The sequence below is a fragment of the Solea senegalensis genome, linkage group LG6 (genome assembly GCF_019176455.1).
Source record: "Solea senegalensis isolate Sse05_10M linkage group LG6, IFAPA_SoseM_1, whole genome shotgun sequence".
NCBI lineage: Eukaryota > Metazoa > Chordata > Actinopteri > Pleuronectiformes > Soleidae > Solea > Solea senegalensis.
Window position 1 is genome coordinate 14,040,971 of NC_058026.1, and position 17,590 is coordinate 14,058,560.

At 41.2% G+C, this 17,590-nt stretch overlaps 1 protein-coding gene across 7 annotated transcripts in view; it reads right to left on the bottom strand.

The window, feature by feature from the left end:
* Positions 1-17,590, bottom strand: part of LOC122770710 (amyloid-beta A4 precursor protein-binding family B member 2-like) — a 45,259-nt gene that overhangs the window by 6,448 nt on the left and 21,221 nt on the right. For 3 of the 7 annotated variants that reach the window (XM_044027737.1, XM_044027736.1, XM_044027742.1), the window contains exons 5-17: positions 13,540-13,784; positions 12,950-13,081; positions 12,463-12,534; positions 11,554-11,604; positions 10,153-10,238; positions 9,746-9,806; positions 6,830-6,976; positions 6,086-6,213; positions 2,948-2,953; positions 1,922-2,036; positions 919-1,006; positions 272-355; positions 6-121 (exon numbers count right to left, since the gene is read on the bottom strand). In XM_044027737.1, the coding sequence (XP_043883672.1) occupies positions 6-121; positions 272-355; positions 919-1,006; positions 1,922-2,036; positions 2,948-2,953; positions 6,086-6,213; positions 6,830-6,976; positions 9,746-9,806; positions 10,153-10,238; positions 11,554-11,604; positions 12,463-12,534; positions 12,950-13,081; positions 13,540-13,784 (1,331 nt within the window). The remainder of the gene's footprint in view (positions 1-5; positions 122-271; positions 356-918; positions 1,007-1,921; positions 2,037-2,947; positions 2,954-6,085; positions 6,214-6,829; positions 6,977-9,745; positions 9,807-10,152; positions 10,239-11,553; positions 11,605-12,462; positions 12,535-12,949; positions 13,082-13,539; positions 13,785-17,590) is intronic. The other 4 variants (XM_044027738.1, XM_044027741.1, XM_044027740.1 and 1 more) reach the window with 4 other exon arrangements.

The following is a 17,590-nucleotide window of genomic DNA, read 5'->3' on the forward strand; positions in this document are numbered from 1 at the left end:
ATAACCTTGTCTTTGCTGATGGTGACTGTAGCATCTGCCACGTTGAGAGCTACTGGAGTCCAGTCCTCTCTGTTGGAAGAACTGATCAGACTGTCTATGGCTCCATTCAGTATGTCCATGCCTGAACCAGAGGATGTGAAAGAACAAAGCTATGTTAACCACACGTGAATTCATAATTATTAACTTCATAATTATAATTATTAAACATTTTTTTCCAGACAACTTTGCTGCACATGATGATGGTTTGTAAGTGTTCATGTTTGAAACTGACCTATTGGTCTGACCACAGGCAGCATCCCGAGGTAGAGCACCTGAAACTTCTGAACCAGCTCCGTCTTTGGTGTGGGAAACTCTGCTGGGAAGAAGGCGCACAAACACTTACTGGGTGCTCATAAGAATTGAAAATACACTTCATGTAGATAAAAACAACAAACACAGATGGATCAATGAGTGTCAGATTCATATCTGGATACTCTCTGCTGCCTTTATAAAGGTTACCAAATTTACTGGGCAAAAAAACTAGAAAAAGATATTTTTAAGCACTACAGTTAATTATGTGTTAAAGACAGTGCGCAGCACAGCAAATCATTTTCTTTTTTTCCCGACAAGTAAACAGTAAGTGGTGACTGGAAACTATCGCTGCTGTTTACGTAATGCTCACTGACATTTCTACATTCTACAAGAAAGATGTTGTGTCTGATCAACTCAACAGTAGAGGAATATTCCTCTGTAAACTGCAAAGCACTGATGAAGCTCTCATGTCATGCTGACTGACAGCTGTCCGCCGTCATAGGAAATCAAGCCTAGTAAAGTGTGAAAGGCAACGAAGAAGACGAGAGGGCATTCGGCGAGCCACGGACGTTGACCGTGTCACTTTTCACATTCACTGAAGGAACCTGAAGTATGTATGAAGCCTACCTTGTAAGGGGAGATCTAGACCTGCCTGCATCCTGTCCTGAAGAGAGCCTCCTGCCATCGCTTTGGCATTCTTTCTCTCTGTCATAATCTGGAGGGAAAAAGAGAGAGAGAGAGAGAAATATGAGGTAACGGCATGTGGAAATGGAGCAGGATTGGTACAACACAGTAGAGACAGAGAGGAGGAGGAGGAGGAGAAAAATGTTGTAACATGCAAGAGGCTGAGGGAGGTAAAAGATGATAAAAGAATATTTCTCTCCATCTCCCTCTCTCTCTCTCTCACACACACACACACACACACACACACAAGCACTCACACACTTTAACCAGGTCACATTCCTCTTTCCAAAGCAGGGTAGAAGTGTTTCCTGCAGTGCTTCTCATAAGAAACAGTCGGATACAAGCAAACACAGAACCAGACGCATAAAGGCAGGAAAATCATTCACATTCTCTATCTATCTCTCTCTCACACACACACACAAATAAATTACATAACATAGATTACATAAATTATACATAATAACAGAGTTTGTCGCTGCACATCTGCATCGCAGCAAACTCTACAGTGACCATTTGTTCGCCTTGTACTGGGTTAAATCTGACACAAGGACATATAATATTAGTTTACAGTTTCTTAGAACAAACATTTGTTAAGTTCATAAAATGCTGTTATCAAAGCTATAAATGGATTTTATTTGATGAAAAGCAGAAGTCCAATAATTAATAATTAACAGTTCAGTGAAGAAATCAGAAAAATCATTGATTTTGATGCTTTTTCTTTCTGTACCCAAAAGAGTGGACATTTTAGAAATGTAGACGATCTGTAAATATGATCAAACAATACACGCCTGTTTAAGAATGCCCATAAGCACAATTTTCCAAACTCCCTGGCTTCCCTATTTAAGTGCCTGTGGAAATGCTCATGCAACACAGTGAAACTTATTCTGAGCCAAATGTGGCCTCATCATGTCCACATCACCCTCCTCCTCCAGTCTCAACCACTCACCCGGGAGCAGATCTCATGCAGGCTGGTGGCGATGGCTTTGGCTGGCGTGTCACAGCGGAACACATGACATTTCAGGATCCTGGTGTTTTTATCCCTTGCCACATATGCAAAGTCCCTGTGAGGAACAAAAAAAACAGAAAGCAAAGGGTTAAACATGCAGAGGAAGAATGAAAACACCAGGAGGGTGAGCGATGGCAGCAGAGTTTGCTGAACTAGTTCTAGTACTACTTGGAGACAAGAAAGATAAATGATGGAGCGTGTGTGATTGGGTGTCTGGAGTGACAGCTCTTGGAGACGATATGAGAGATGAACTAACCTTTGACAGTCTGATGAAAACAGGACACACACGTGTACACGCGCGCACACACGTGTACACGCGCACACACACACACACACACACGCACACGTTTGCAGTTCGATGGACCCAAGTGATCAATAGAGCAGCGTGATGCAAGAGGGAGCTGAACAGAATGACAGCAGGGAGGAACTTTCCCCTGAGCCCACTGGAGCCAAAAACAATTTAACTCCACAGAATAGAAGTAATGAAAAGGAGAAAAAAGTGTAGAGACAGAGGAATGAAAGAGGAATGCAGACATAGAATACTGTGAAGAAGAAGAAGAAGAAGAAGAAATAGCTGCACCAAACACACACACACACAATCTAAATCATTTTAAAAAGCACATGAACCCAAGAACCCAATCTAAACAACTTCCTTCATACTGTGTGCAGCAGTATTCCAATAAATGATACGTAACCAGCCTGAGAGTTAGAGCAAGACCCTCAGGGAAAATCTCCACAAAAGATTCTTATTTGTGTGGGTGCATACTTAAAAAAATTGCTTGTGGACTGAGACAGGAGAGGTGACCTTCATTTCCTACAGCTCTAAAGAGAGTTTGCACAATGGTACAGTACATCAAGGTTCACGTTGAAAATGAAAAAAAAACAAAAAACATGAGACTCAGAGGAAATTAAAGAATAAGAAATGCTAGAGGAACGTCAGGGGATGAAGAGAAAGAATGTGTTTACCTTTCTCTGTGTCCAAGGAAGCAAGGGAGGAAAGTCAGATCGTTAGTAGAATAAAAAAGGGGGGGGGGGGAATCCAAACCCTAAATGAGGTAGAAGTGACAAAATGACCCACTGACATACATATACTGAATTAACCTTGAGTGACTTATTGATTTCTTTTGCATTTCCTTATGTATATATGCATGTCGCTCAGGTCAGACCAACCCTGCAGGTGGTTTTAATGCATAGTCAACCTTGGAGTCCAATATGAAAAACCGACAGACATTGAATAAGGTAGTGAACTAAGGAGAGACGAGAAGAACTGCCATCAGCTCTAAAAGTCACACAAACTATTTGCTCGGAAGAAGAGTGAGAAGAGTCCGGGAATTTACAAGGCAAATGTGAAATACTGGGTGGAGGACACAGGACGTAAATGGCAACAATCTACATGATAAAGATAAAAGCGTAAAGTTGAAGGCAGGATAAAACACCCAGATGAGGAGGAGCGATAAAAGTCAGAGGGGGGGGGTATCTCATTCTGAATATAATACAATCGTGCAGCGGCAATGAAAATGTCAAGGTTGCTGTGGGAATCCGTAATCTCTGTGGTAGTAATGGGTTTTGTGGCACATGGAGAGACCACTACAACCTCTGGCACAGGTGTATCCAAAAGGATGTGGGAGTGAGAGCGAGACAACAAGAGCCATAAAACAAACAAGCCCTGCTTGCTTCAACCATTTTTAAAATAGAGGGCTGCAAAGCACAATACTTTTTTACAAGCGATTAACCTGTGGATTATTTTGCCGATTTATGGGTTTAGTCCATAAAGTCTGTAAATTTCCCCATTGTGAGACTAATAAAAGAATATCTTATCTTATATAATTTCAGAAAATGATGTCAAATATCGATTCCCAAAACTCAAAATGATGGCATCTTATTTTGTCTGCAAGCCTAAGATATTCAGTTGCTGTGGTTTCTTTGTTATCGAGGGCAAAGAACACACACGCAGAAGAACCAATTAACAAAATAGTTTGTGAATGAATCAGTAATCAATGAATAATCAATGAATCACAGTATCCCTACTATACTATTAACACATGCTTGCTGCCTCCAGCTCTCTCAGTCATATTTAAAACCTGTAAAGTCCAGCAAACCATAAATAATAAAAGAAAATCACATAAAGCAAATATACATTTTGCATTGCTGCATACACATTAAATGAAGTGAACACATAGAGAAGGTGTACATTTTGGATGCACATTCAGCATGAAGACTGAAATATTGTGCACTTCTACTACAGTGCTGAACTGCTGCACATTTTATTGCTCAACACTGCTCTGGGCTGTACATGGACCATGAACATACTGGGGGTTTTTTTTGTTTGTTTGTTTTTTTTAAACAAGAGAGGGGAACTCCATTATTGAATTATCTTTTGTTTAATTACCACCCAACCATGGACAAACCTCCACACATTCTCCCACATCCACGTTTTACACTTCACCTGAGTTCCTGTAAAAAAAATTTACCTACTCAGCAACATCTGCTACACCCTCAACACTATCATCAGGGAATTCAATATTTTTCCTGCTATTTTATCATCTAACAAAATCACACAAGTGATGTTTCTGACAGATAATAATAATAAAAGAATATATATACATACACATACATACTCACGGTTAGTTTCCTGTTTTGGCAAGTACTCCTGTTAACACGCCAGCGTCTTTATCAACTCACACTACGTATTCCTCTTGATACAACATACATGAACACACTCCTCAACCTGTCTGCTCCACACACAGCAAGAACTAACCATACCTCCCCTTTTGCCAGCTTCATACCCCTGTTCCCTTTCCCCCCTCCCTCCCTCCAACCAAAGCCTCTCCGCCCTCCCTCCCTCCCTCCCTCCCTCTCCTCCTCCTCCTCCTCCCTCTGCTGCAGCTGTGGTATTCCCACTGCTCTCACTCTCCTTTCATATGTAAATTGTAGAAATAAAGGTTACGCACAAGGAAAATACACATTTGCTTTATCCAGCAGTATGATCGAAAGTTAAGGATATATTGTACGGTACAAGTAGAACCACTGCATGTTTGAGTGTGAGTGAGTGTGCGCGTGTGTGTGTGTGTCATTGAATGAGAGATGAGAAAGATCCCTGAGGTAATAGATTTCTGCAGGTCTGCATATGCCAAGAGCTTTTAGCATCGCCTCCTCTCCTGAGTGCACTCAGTGTGTGTGTGTGCGTGTGCGTGTGTGTGTGTGTACACGTCTGTAGTAGGCTGTGAGGACATCGTTTGATTCAAACCTATTAGGTTAGGGTTGGGCATTTAATTGTGATGGTTAAGGTCAGGGTAAGGGGCGAGGGAATACATTATGGCCATGAGTGTCCTCACAAAGAGAGCCATACAAGAATGTGTGTGTGCCAGCTCTAATTATATAGCAGCTCTCACCACAGTCAACATCACCTCCCTGCGCCTGATAACCCACATCTCATTGTCTGTGCAGCAGTAGTGCAGGGTGCCCTCCACTGGTTGTCCAGTGACACGACACAGTGTGTTTATTTATAGATTGGTTTTAGCCTTAAAAGAAAATCCCTGTAAAGCTCATTTACTCTTATATTTCACTTAACATTCTGACACTGAGGAACATGAAACGGCAGCAGCTCAGCGGTGACGTGTTCCTGCCGTGTGTGAATTTGTCTTTTGGTGAAGCACGTTGTGCTGAGGTGAAAGTGAGGGACCGGCAGTCTCCTTCGCACTGATGAATTAATCTTTCAATAGCATCCCTCCATCATCAATCATTAACTTGTCCATTCAGTCGGGCCACCACACCACCCGTCAGCTCTCCCCTGTTCTTACACTGACCTTTTGTGTAATGCACCATCGACTTGATTTACACCAGTCACTGCTCTATCATATTAATAATTCAAAAACTTAAACGTAAACAAGAAAAGCAAACCAGACCCAGTAATGAGTAATGACCCAGATGACTGGTTAACAACGCTTCATAATATTTACACAGAAATGTTAAAGGTGATTTTGAGAAAACACACAATTTCACATCTTACTCAATCACTATTAATCAAAAGCACTGGCACGCAAAGGGGGAATTTATTTAAAGAGAAAAGAACAAATAAGTGATTTAGTAACTGTGACGACTGACCTGCCATTGTCCCGGCCAACGCCCCAGACCCGAATACTTGCAATTGGTTGAGAATGAAGCACACTGCGGTCCATGGGGTCAACTAGGTTCAACATGTTATTTTCCAGCACCAGATACATGTCCTTTCCCTGAAAAAACACACACACACACACACACACACGTACACACTTAAGATCTCATCAGAGAAAAATGCAATGCTTATTTGCTGCAGGGCAAGATGTTACAAAACAAATGTTCGTTTAAAGGTCAGGAGCTTTAGTTCACTTGTATATTATGTATAAATTATTGGGTGTGTATGTATGGTGTGTAAATATGTGTGCGTCCTTTGGCTTTGAAGGCCTGTAAATAAATGATCAAATGCCTAAAAAGAGAGAGCAGGAGATGAGAGGTTTATTGGGAAGAGAGGGGAAGAGAAACAAAGCTCTCTCTCTCTCCTTCTGTTCTGTCACTTCTCATTAAACACAACCACCACAGAGAGGAGACGTTGCTCTACTTTCTCCTCTTCATCTCTCCCTCCACTTTCCATCTCTTGACATACATTTAGGAAGACTGTTGCCCCTGCTAACTTCTGTTGCTCTTTTCTTTGCTCCACCCTACAACTTAATTCATAGTCTGGAGTTTTGTACACCACCCCCCTCCTTCTCCAGATCCTTTACTGCTAAAACATTACACACATGACAAATGTATCTTGCACCCAAAAGTGTAAAACCCCCGCACACTGTACGACAACACTCGCCATCTCACCTCTCCCCAGATGCCGACAGTGTCTCGGATGTCATTCTTGCAGTAGGACAGTTGTCTGATGCAGTTGTTGACAGCAACGCTGCTCTTTCCCGGAGCCAAGTCATCCTCAGCCATCTCCACCCATCCCAGAGAGCGCACTGCAAAACACTGAGGGGTAACGAACACACACACACACACATCAAGTGATTATCGTGTACATCTACATAACTATGGAATTAGTTTAGTGTCAATATTAACAACAATTTTAACGAAGCAAGCAACACTTTATGAATCGCATGCTATATGAATATAGATTAAGATAACAAAACATGTGGGCAGATAAGGACAGAGGACGGAGAGATAGACACATCCATCTGTCCTCATCAAGTATTCATTTTGACTTCAGCAGTCCATTCATACAGTGTTGTGCAGACCAGAGATGGAAGATGCAAGAGGACGGAGAAGGAAACAAAGACAGAATCGGTGTCAAAGTTTCAAATCAAATGTATATACTGAACAGACAACTTAAGGTGTCTTCATAATAGGCTTTGTGCTGGACACAGCAAACACACAAAAACTCAGTTTTACGTATTCAAAGCTGAGGCAAAATGGCAGATTGCAGTCCAGACCTAGACGCTGTCCTATCCAGACACGTCACACAACATTTAATCATTGACAATATAAACATGTTGATTGTTGATGTTGACACTCAGCCACTCACATCATGGAATTCTGTGTGAGTGAGACACACAATGGGAGACGCAGGGAGTACAAACAACCGGATATATCAGAGACAGTGATTTCAATACATTTTGACAGCAGAACTGTTTTTAATCTGAACAGATGATTTAGTGAACAAAAAGAAGGGACACTTGATTTATACCTTTTTTGTCTTAAAATGTGTCATATTAGTTTAAGACGGTCCTTCTTAAATGGGCATCGAAGGGGTTTATTATATATTCTCCACTATTTTTTTTTTTTACAGAAAAGAGGATTTTCTTACATTGCTTATAATCCATCCAGTATAATGTGAAACATGCCAAATGATTATGTTACAATATTAATGCATTTCAGCCATTTGTGGACGCCACAGACACTCATTTCTTAACATATATTGCACCCATTCATGTTTCATCTAACAAAGAGACATATATGAGCATGGTGTCTTCAGATTCAAGATTCAAGATTCAGTGTGCAGAGAATTCATATTCATATTGCCATGTCTGACTACGGACACTGCATTAACTTCCATTCATTTGGACAGCATAAACAAAAGCGTTATCCCAAACCGCAACCATAACTATCAATGCCTTACTCGAACTTTAACCTAACCAAAATTAAAATCTTAGCCCTAAACCTAACCAGTTCTTAAGAAAATAAAATTTCTGCCTAACTAGGGTCAGGTTTTTGGTCTCTATAAGGACTACTGGTCCTGAAAATTCATGTCAGAAAGGATCCAAATACGAGCCAGTGGTGGCAGCTACATGGCACACAAACTATGCAACCTGGATTTAATTTTATGCAAACCATAGAATTTGTGTTTTTAATTAAGAAAGTACAATTTCAGGTTTGTTTAGCTGAAAGGCCTCTGTGTGTGGAGTGTGTTCCAGTTATTCATCTTCCAGCCTTTGATGATGGCGGTCTTGTTTATATTTAACTCCCTTACTTGGTGTTTCAATCTTGATACAGTGGCGGGCTGTTTGTGTGTCAGAGTGTGCTACCAGACCAGATGCTCTGACTGTAGGTCTATGTTTGTGTCTGGTTTTCATCACAACGTCACAGTCACCAAGGATTGTGAGTTTCTGCCAGACAAACACACAGAGGGGAAAAAAAGAGACCAGACCGCTAAATCAGCACCACGTCATCAAGCCGAGTGTTGGCTTCGAAGTCTGATATGAAATGCTTTAGATCTTTTTAGCCATCTGTGGGAATGACACTCTCTCACACACACATAGGAATGTATTTTGGCCATCTGCTGCAGTTTGTGACAGAATTAAATGAGTCTGTATCAAGCCAGATAAATAATTAAACAATTTTTCAATTTAATTAATTGGATTTTGAATTGGATTTATAACTTTGGCTTTCATCTGTTGTGGATGGTGTAATGTTTTATTGAAGCGATCCTTGATTAAATGTCAAAATGTCTCATTTGAATCTCAGATTTGGATGTTAAAGAGGACTCCCAATCAATGCGCTATTGTGCAGCACGGAACTGTTCTTGTCGCTCTCAACACTGGGGGGCAGTATTGCTCTAGATTCTCTCTCACCTCACTGGAGCAAAGGCAGCCAAAATGATCTCATACACAACATCAGTAAACAAACAGGCTGAGGACATCAACACACTAAAAAATGCAAACACCATCTTAATGCAATTAGCTGCTTCCTTGATACACAACCTTTTCAAAGACGTTCACACGCACACACACACACACAGGTTTGCACAGCTATTCTTCTTAGGACACTGCATTGATTATTCATTAAGACATCCTTAACAAAGCATTAACCCAAAATGTAACCGGTTAATGCCGAACTTTAACCTAACCACAACTGAAATCTAAGCCCTTAACTTTGGGGTAACCCTAACCCAGAAAATAAGGGCCTGCCTCAGTAGGACCAGGTTTTGTTCTCTAGTGGTCCTGACAAAATCAGTGTTTATACCAGTCATCGAGGAACACACAGGCACACACAGTCTGGTTTCCATGACTTTGGGGGACACTGCACTGACTTACATTCATTTCTTGGATACTTAGCTTAACCATAACTGCTACTTACCCTAACCTCATCCTGACCATGCAGCATGGCACCTTAAAATGTAATAGTTGTGATGTAGACCTGCTTTTTGTCCACATAAGGAAGGCAAGTTCCCATGATGTGACTGTGTAAACAGATTTAGGTCCCCAAAATAATACCATGAAAACACACAAAAATGTTCCTTACCTTTGTTTCTGGGTCACTGTTGGCACCGCTCGACTCCTCCTCTTCTACTGCTGGACGGTTCCTGAAAAAACCGAATAAATAAATAAATGAAGTGATGAAGGGAATACCGGCAGCAGTGAAAGATTAGCTGTGTGAAATTATTACCATCACAACCATTAGCTGCTTTGTTCAGCACATCCTTGTCCTGTGCATGAACCTCCCAAAGCTACAGGCAGTCATTACACTAATAGTGAACATAGAGCCATTTCCTGAGTAGATGGACAGACTTCCTGCTTTGCCTGAACTGATTCAACGCTAACACTGATTAAACACAAGATTAGACAAACTAAAAACGACAGCGATAGGCAAGAGGATGAGTGAAAGATTCATGTAACTGCTGAGTGTGTGTGTGTGCACGGGTATTTTACCTTAGCTTGAGTGATGCGTAACGAAGTGTAGCACCCTCAAACTCTTTCAGACTGGGGTCAGGGTTCACTGTGGCTGCCTGTAGATCCTGTCAACATCACACAGGTGACATCATTAGTGCAAAATCAAACCAAAATGACTCCCACATCTTTGGCCAAATGGACCTCCACCTTAAAGCCCCTTTCACACATGTGAACTCACAGTAACGCTAGTCACTCTGAACAGACCAAAACTGTTGACCCTGCTTTATTTTTTACTTTCACATGGATCGCTGAATGTCACACTTTCATGGAATTTTTAAAGAAAGAAAAAAAATCACTATTTTCTCTTTATTTTTGCTTTTGATTTTGGGATAACTCTTAAAATATGGTCTATTACAAACTTGGTGAAGCATTTCAATAAAAGTGCTGCTCAAATCAAGGGCATAGTTGTATTATTAGTCCACGTTATAGACAGGTGTTTACATGCTCTAAACACTCTGCCCGGTCTCCAAATCTGATCCCACAGGATCAGTCATCATTTCAGGGCAGTGGTGACGTCACTGCCCTGAAATGATGACAGTTCTTTGTTTTTATATTTTGTGGTGAAGTAGTTAAACGTGATCCAGATGGAACAGACAGCAATTTTTATGACCGTAAGATGAGATCAAATTCAAATTATACTGCTTTTTTATTCTTCTTTTCGGTTTAATTTTGTGACAACATAGCTGGGTAGTGTAGATCTGTTTGGCAGTCTTGGATGTGGAATTTCCACTCTTCCACTGTATTTGAATTTCTGACTGCATTTCAGACCAACTTACAGTATATCTGACACTCCACAAGACATGTCATGGTTTTCCCATGAATGTTCAGAGTAATTCTTCCTGTCGTAATATTCCTGGATTCAAGGCCAAGTGGAAGAGGGGCTTAAAAGACACACCAGACATCAAGCGTAAACATTATGACCCTCACACATTATATGCCAGCATGCATCCAAGTGTGGGCAGAATCCCCCTTGCTGGATGAAGAAAGGGCATTGGTGTGGTATGTGTATAATGGGGCATGCTGCATTAAGGACAGGAAGTGGACAGGCAGCATATACACACAGTCGTGTGTGCAAACACGTTCAGACCTGTGTCAGCAGGTAGGAAAGATGACAATATTTTAGCCTCACACTGTAAGTCAAGAAAGACACAGCCGGTTGAGTACATTGCTGCTGCAGCCAAATAATAGACAGACATATTCTGATTTATCAGGCATGACAAAGTGCAGTTACTGTACACGTATGTGAAAGCATCAGCCGCACATGCTTTTTGCACAGGCAGTGGATTTCTTGCGCGTGATGCATAAATGCACACAAACTCAGCGAGTGAGCGAAGTTAGACCAAGAACAAGACTCGTTGATATTGAGTGCATTATACTTGCCTTCCACACCTCACTATCAATCTTTCCGCCAAAATCACTCCACACCTGTTTCTACATACAGCATTATAAAAAAAAAACATAAACACACACACACACACACACAGTGGTGGGTTCAAGGGTGAGAGGGTGGGAAAGAAAGACAGAACAAGGCTGTTAGCTAACTAGTTTACTGAACACTGAGTGTTTGTTGCAATAAGGAGCAACCCAGTCAAAACATTTCACAGCTGAAATCAAGAATTTAAAGTGTTTCCCGTCATGTTTTTGCTCCTACTGAACATCAACGTCACGCCTACGAATCGAATGACTCTTGACTAGTAGAATGGAAAAAAAACAGACAGTATGCAATCAGTGCTTATTTGACTACTAGTTTTATATACTACTCGTTTTTGCACAACATATTTGAAGTGACTTTGAGTTTCTGCTTGATCTGTGACAAGGTATGTAGATATATATGTGAGAATACTGTAACTCTTGTGAAAAAAGAGGAACCAGTAAAAAAAAATAGATACAAAAAAAAGTGATTGTGTAATGTTATAAATGCATTACAGTCAAGCCCAAATGTTCATGTTCAACACCATTTTCCCAAACAAACCAGCATTAGGTTATTCCATTGTGTGCATTAGGCACCATTTTTACATAATAATAATTTATTTCAAATCCAATGCACAGGGCCAAAACAAATATAAATACATGTGACTGTGCAAATATTAAATGCACTGCATGTGATTAAAAAATGGACATACATCCTAAATACAGTAATACACACACGCTGTGTCATTGTGAGTATATTTTTTCCCCCTCTTTGACTTACTCACACATCTACACATAAAAAGTAAATTATTAAGCATATCTCAAGGCTACAGAGTAGCAGGTGAGGGAAGTAAAGTGGAAAGTTTTAAAGTGCCTCACCTTGTCCTCGTCTTCATGAAGCTGAGAGCGACACTCTTGGTCAGATACTCCCTGCAGGGAAGTGGAACGAGGCTAAAAAGTGAGGAAGAGGGAGACAGAGAGAGATGAAGCATAAAAAGAGAGAACAAAAATACAGACGTGATCTGCAGGTCAGTGCCTTCCGGATAGATCAACCTATCTGCCAACATCAGTCCATTCTCACTAGATCAATATTTTATCTACACCATGCTCCTCTCTATAAATCTCCTTTCCTCTCTCTCTCCATTTCCCTCCATCATTCTGCATGATTGGCTGATTGATTGACTCAGTCTTCTTGTATTACTGTATTCAGAAGTTAGACCGGGTTATTGATGACCACCTTTCTGCCTCCACTTGCTGCAGTCACAAAAGGTACATATAACCACATACTGTTCATTGCACAATATAGTCATGTTCAGAGATGCATCCACAGAGATAGTGAGCTTGTTTTGTTTGTTTTTTTACTCACAAAGTAGCAGCTGTTGACAAATCCACATGTGGGAAGGGTGGACTCATGAGAGGAGAGAGGCTCCACCGAACTATCGGAGGTGGTGCTGCCCGAACGTGTTGAGGCCCTGTAGAAAATCTCTGCCTGGCAAGACTACATGTAGTCAAAAACATGGTTTTTAGAAACTGTGATCAACTTGTATTACACATTAGCAGCAATTTGTGGTTTGCAGGAAAATACAGATTTCTCTTGCGGAGACTAATATCAAGATTTTATATTTGACACTATTGTTGTCGGTTGCATTTTTACAGATGTAACACATGTTGTAGACATAGATAATACTGCTTTAAGAAGAGAAGTGAGAACTGAGTTCTTCATGTGTTTTTACAGCCAGGCTCCTATTTATTATTTTACAGTGGGTGTTTTGATTTTAATCATTGCCTTCATTATTTTTTGATGAATTCACGTTTTTAGAATGTGCTCTCTGAAGACTGTCAGAAAGACTAACAAACTGTCATAGCAACAGAGAAATTGTAAAGACATAAGGCTAACTGACATTAGAAAAGTGAAATTTAAGCATTAAAAAGTGTGCATTTCTATCTGCTACTCACCTCAAGGTCAGGAGTGGGTGAGGGGCTGAGTGAGCCCACAGAGTGTTTACGTGGTGTGACGGTTGTGTTGTCGTCTAGGGTCTGGGGCTCCATCTGACCCGGAGGAGCTTGGCGGGTAGCGGGTCTCTCCCACTGGGTGGTACCTGTCGGAATGTGCCAGTAGTAGATACCAGCCATGTCTGTGATCTTCTTCCATCCTGGAGGTAGGTCCGGGTCTGTCTGGAATGACTGCTCACTCCAGATATCTGGTAAAAACACACATTCAGACTGTATATTGACATCAACCATGTAAAGTGCAAAAGCGTTAAACAATCTGCACACCGATTCATTTTTCAGTTAGAATAAATCTGGCCTCTGTTAAAGGGTAGGTAACCCTCCCATGTGTATACACTGAACAATATCAACAGCTGACAGGGATTAAGGGCATCTGCTGCAGCTGTCACTGAACACGTAACTGTGTAAAACCTATTAAGCAAATGTTTTTGCATTTGTTTGCACTCCTGTGTTTGAGTAAGACCTGTACATGTAGCTTAAATTTGACATTTGATTAAACTGACAAAGAACTCTCAAATATAAACCGGGAATCCACCAGTTTTGTTGTTTTTTAATGTCTGTCTGTGATCACTGACATTTGGATAAGAACTGGAACAGCACTGTATATTGTGTTTTTTAGTTGTTGTTTTTTTAAACCAACAAATATAAGGGCTTATTATTTATAAATACATTTAATAATTACTTAAACTTCATTCGAGCAGGTATAAACACATTTTAACCAGATAACCACTCATAATTTAAGTGCTAAATAAGAGCATAACACAATATCATATCAGAATTACTGGATTACCAGCGGTCCAAGATTATGTCATAAACCAGGCTGTCTGTTTAATGTTATCGCAAGCCACAAAGCAGGAGAAGCAACTGTACCCTATTACATTACAAACACATGCCATGCTTTCTGTGCAAACATGACATAGAAAGCATGGCATGTGGTCAATTTAGATAAACTGAAAGTGACATCTCTGAAACCTAGGAGGAACCTACTGTACAGTGACACAACCTTTTTTAAACTATTATACTGTTTTTAATGTAAACATTATAAGAGAGGAAGTACGTCATTTGATCAGCTGAAGTGTGCATGTTTTAAGGTGTTGCTTTTAGAGGATACACATCAACCTTTGAACACACACACTAACAGACCCACTGCAGAGATGAAATTATAATAGTTTTATCAACATTTCTTCTCTTGCTCTTGTACTAAATGCATGTCATTTGACGGTTGCACTTTCCTGGCACTCAATACTGATGACATTTTTTAGGTGTGTGTGTGATATAGTGGCAAGTAAGTAACCCTGAGGGACTGGTCAGCTGGTGTTGTGTGTGTCTGTGTGTCTCTCAGGTACAACGCATGTTGTGGGGACCTAAATCTGATCACACAGTCACATTATGCGGGCTTGTCTTCCTTATGGGTACAAAATGCAAGTCCCCATAACATAAACTAATACATTTTAAGGTGAAGACATGTTGTATGGTTCGGTGGGTGATGACTAGTAGTAGTTATACATGTAAGCCAATGTAATGTCCTCTGAAGTCATGGAAACCAGACTTTATATGTGTGTGTTGTTACACCAACAGGTCTTGAACTGCTAACCATGCTGATGAAACACAGCCTATGGGCTTGTCACCACGACAGTAGGCCATGCTATATGTCATCGTGACGACTGGGCCGGTCCAGATCGAGTACAGGTACGTTATTCAGAGCTGCGTTCATGAAATGGAAAAGAAAACACAGAAAGCGGAGCCGAATGTACAAATACATTCTTCACATAAGCAGACATCCCTTGAGGCTCAATCTCTGCTTTAGAAGAGTGAGTGTGAAGCAGCTGAGCCTTCTGGGAGTTGCAGTCTTTTAATGGGTAGAAAATAGGTCACAGTCAATAAAACTACAACCGAGAGAACCCGAGGGTGTCTGCTATGAGCAGGAGGGAGTCTGATGACTCAGAATATGCGCCAGCAAGAAACGAGAAAAGAGATGTGAGTGTGTGCAGCAGATACACACACACATATATATATATATGCATGTGTGTATACAAACAAAAGAAGAGGGGGCACTGACAGAGACACACGCACAGAGAGAAAGCTCCAAGGCCATCAAAGTCACCCTCTGCAAGTGCAGTGGCAAGTGTGGAACTAAGAGCGAGGCTAATAGTTAACATGCTCCTAGGCAGCTCATGGAAATGTGCCACAGCAGAGCTACGTAGCAGTTAGCCTGCCTTAGCCTCAGTTAGCATGCAGCCCCATGCCAGAGCAGAGTTGAGCAGAGGGGGGAGGGGACAGCAGTGAGCCTCTAGAAGCAAAACACAGACATAAATATAAACACACATGTGCTCTCTGACACACATCTGCACATCTCTCTGACATACATCTGCATGAACACACATTCTCATTACATGCACAAATATAGCATGTAACCACAGGTGCCTCTGTCAGATATTAAGTGAATGGTGCCAGTATGAACTTCATCACTGAGTTGGAAGAGACACACATTCATTTTTTGCTTGCTTGCATGCACACGAACACACACACACACTTGCACACAGACAGACACACTCAGACAGCGTTTCAAATTCAAACCCAACAGTGTCCCTTCCAACCGACTCTGGCCGATGCACCTACCCTCGTAATTGACAATCACAATAGCCAGCATGTAGTCTTTGCCCAGCATCATAGTTAGCTGCCTCTCATACAGCAAAACACAGTAATGTAACCAAAGAGAAAACCCCAGACACACAGAGAGACAGTGAGAGAGAGAGAGAGAGAGAGAGAGAGAGAGAGAGAGGGAGGGAGACAGAGAGAGAGAAGGAAGAGAGGGGGACATTCCACAGGGTAAGTGGAAAAAGAGAGGAGAGTGAGAGTGATGGAGACACATTGAGGCTGAGAGGCAAGAACAGCGTGATGAGAAAAGAAAGACAGAGAGGAAGGGAGCAAAGACATGAATGAGTAGATTAGTGCAAATGAGAACTCAGATTAAATGGACGAGAAGAAGAAATAAAATGATGAAAGGGGGGGGGGTGTTTCCCTTGATCTGAGCCATGTTTGCAGTTGTCACTTTATCTTTCTTCTATCTGGTGTATCAACATCAACAGCTCAAAAAAGCCCACCTTCCCTTCCTGTCTTAAAATTATGACAATTGGCATTGGTAGATGCTAAGCATTTTGCTGCAAAAATCCACAGTTTTACCATCTTCAGCACCACCAGAAGCCGGCGATCGCGAGGAGTGAGCTGTACCACAACCACTGAACGATTCTGTGATCAAAATCTTTGCACAAATCCTTTAAATTAACTAATTCTAATGATTCAGTACACCGAAAACAACTGCTTTACAAGTTTGTGTGTGTGTGTGTGTGTGTCGCGTATAAAATTAAGTCACGGCAGTTTCATGGCCGTGCAGTGATGACTCCGCCCACATTGAGGTGGTACTATTTTGTAATGGCAAACCAATGAGTCGAGTTGAGTCGTGCCGCGCCGAGGCGGGACGGGACTATGTAGTGGAAAAGCGGTAATAATGTGTACGTGTGTGTGGCAGCTCCACCATCATCTCACAGCAATGTTGCCAAATTTAACAGGACATGAAATCTAATCTTTTAGACTTGGGGACTTTTTTTTAATCATTTATATTAAGTAAGGTGGTTAGTCACACATGGGGGGACAAAGTCAGAAGAGATATTTCTATCATTTTACACTAAATGACCTTCCCCAGTGTGTGTGTGTGTGTGTGTGTGTGTGTGTTTTTGTGTTGGCTACTCAGTGTGAAAGCAGTGTCGTATTAGTCCTCTAACCCACAACTTGCACAGAGGAATCTGACAGACACCTGGGAAAACAACACGGCTTTGTCAATATTAGATGGAGAAGCAGACAAGAGGACACAGCAGCACTGAGCACAAGGGGCTAGCGTTCCACAAATCCAACATGAACAATGTCAATACCATGATTAGCGTCTCTTCACCAAACCCTCTGAGGATAATATGTCTTAAGTTAAGACTGCACTGCTGTT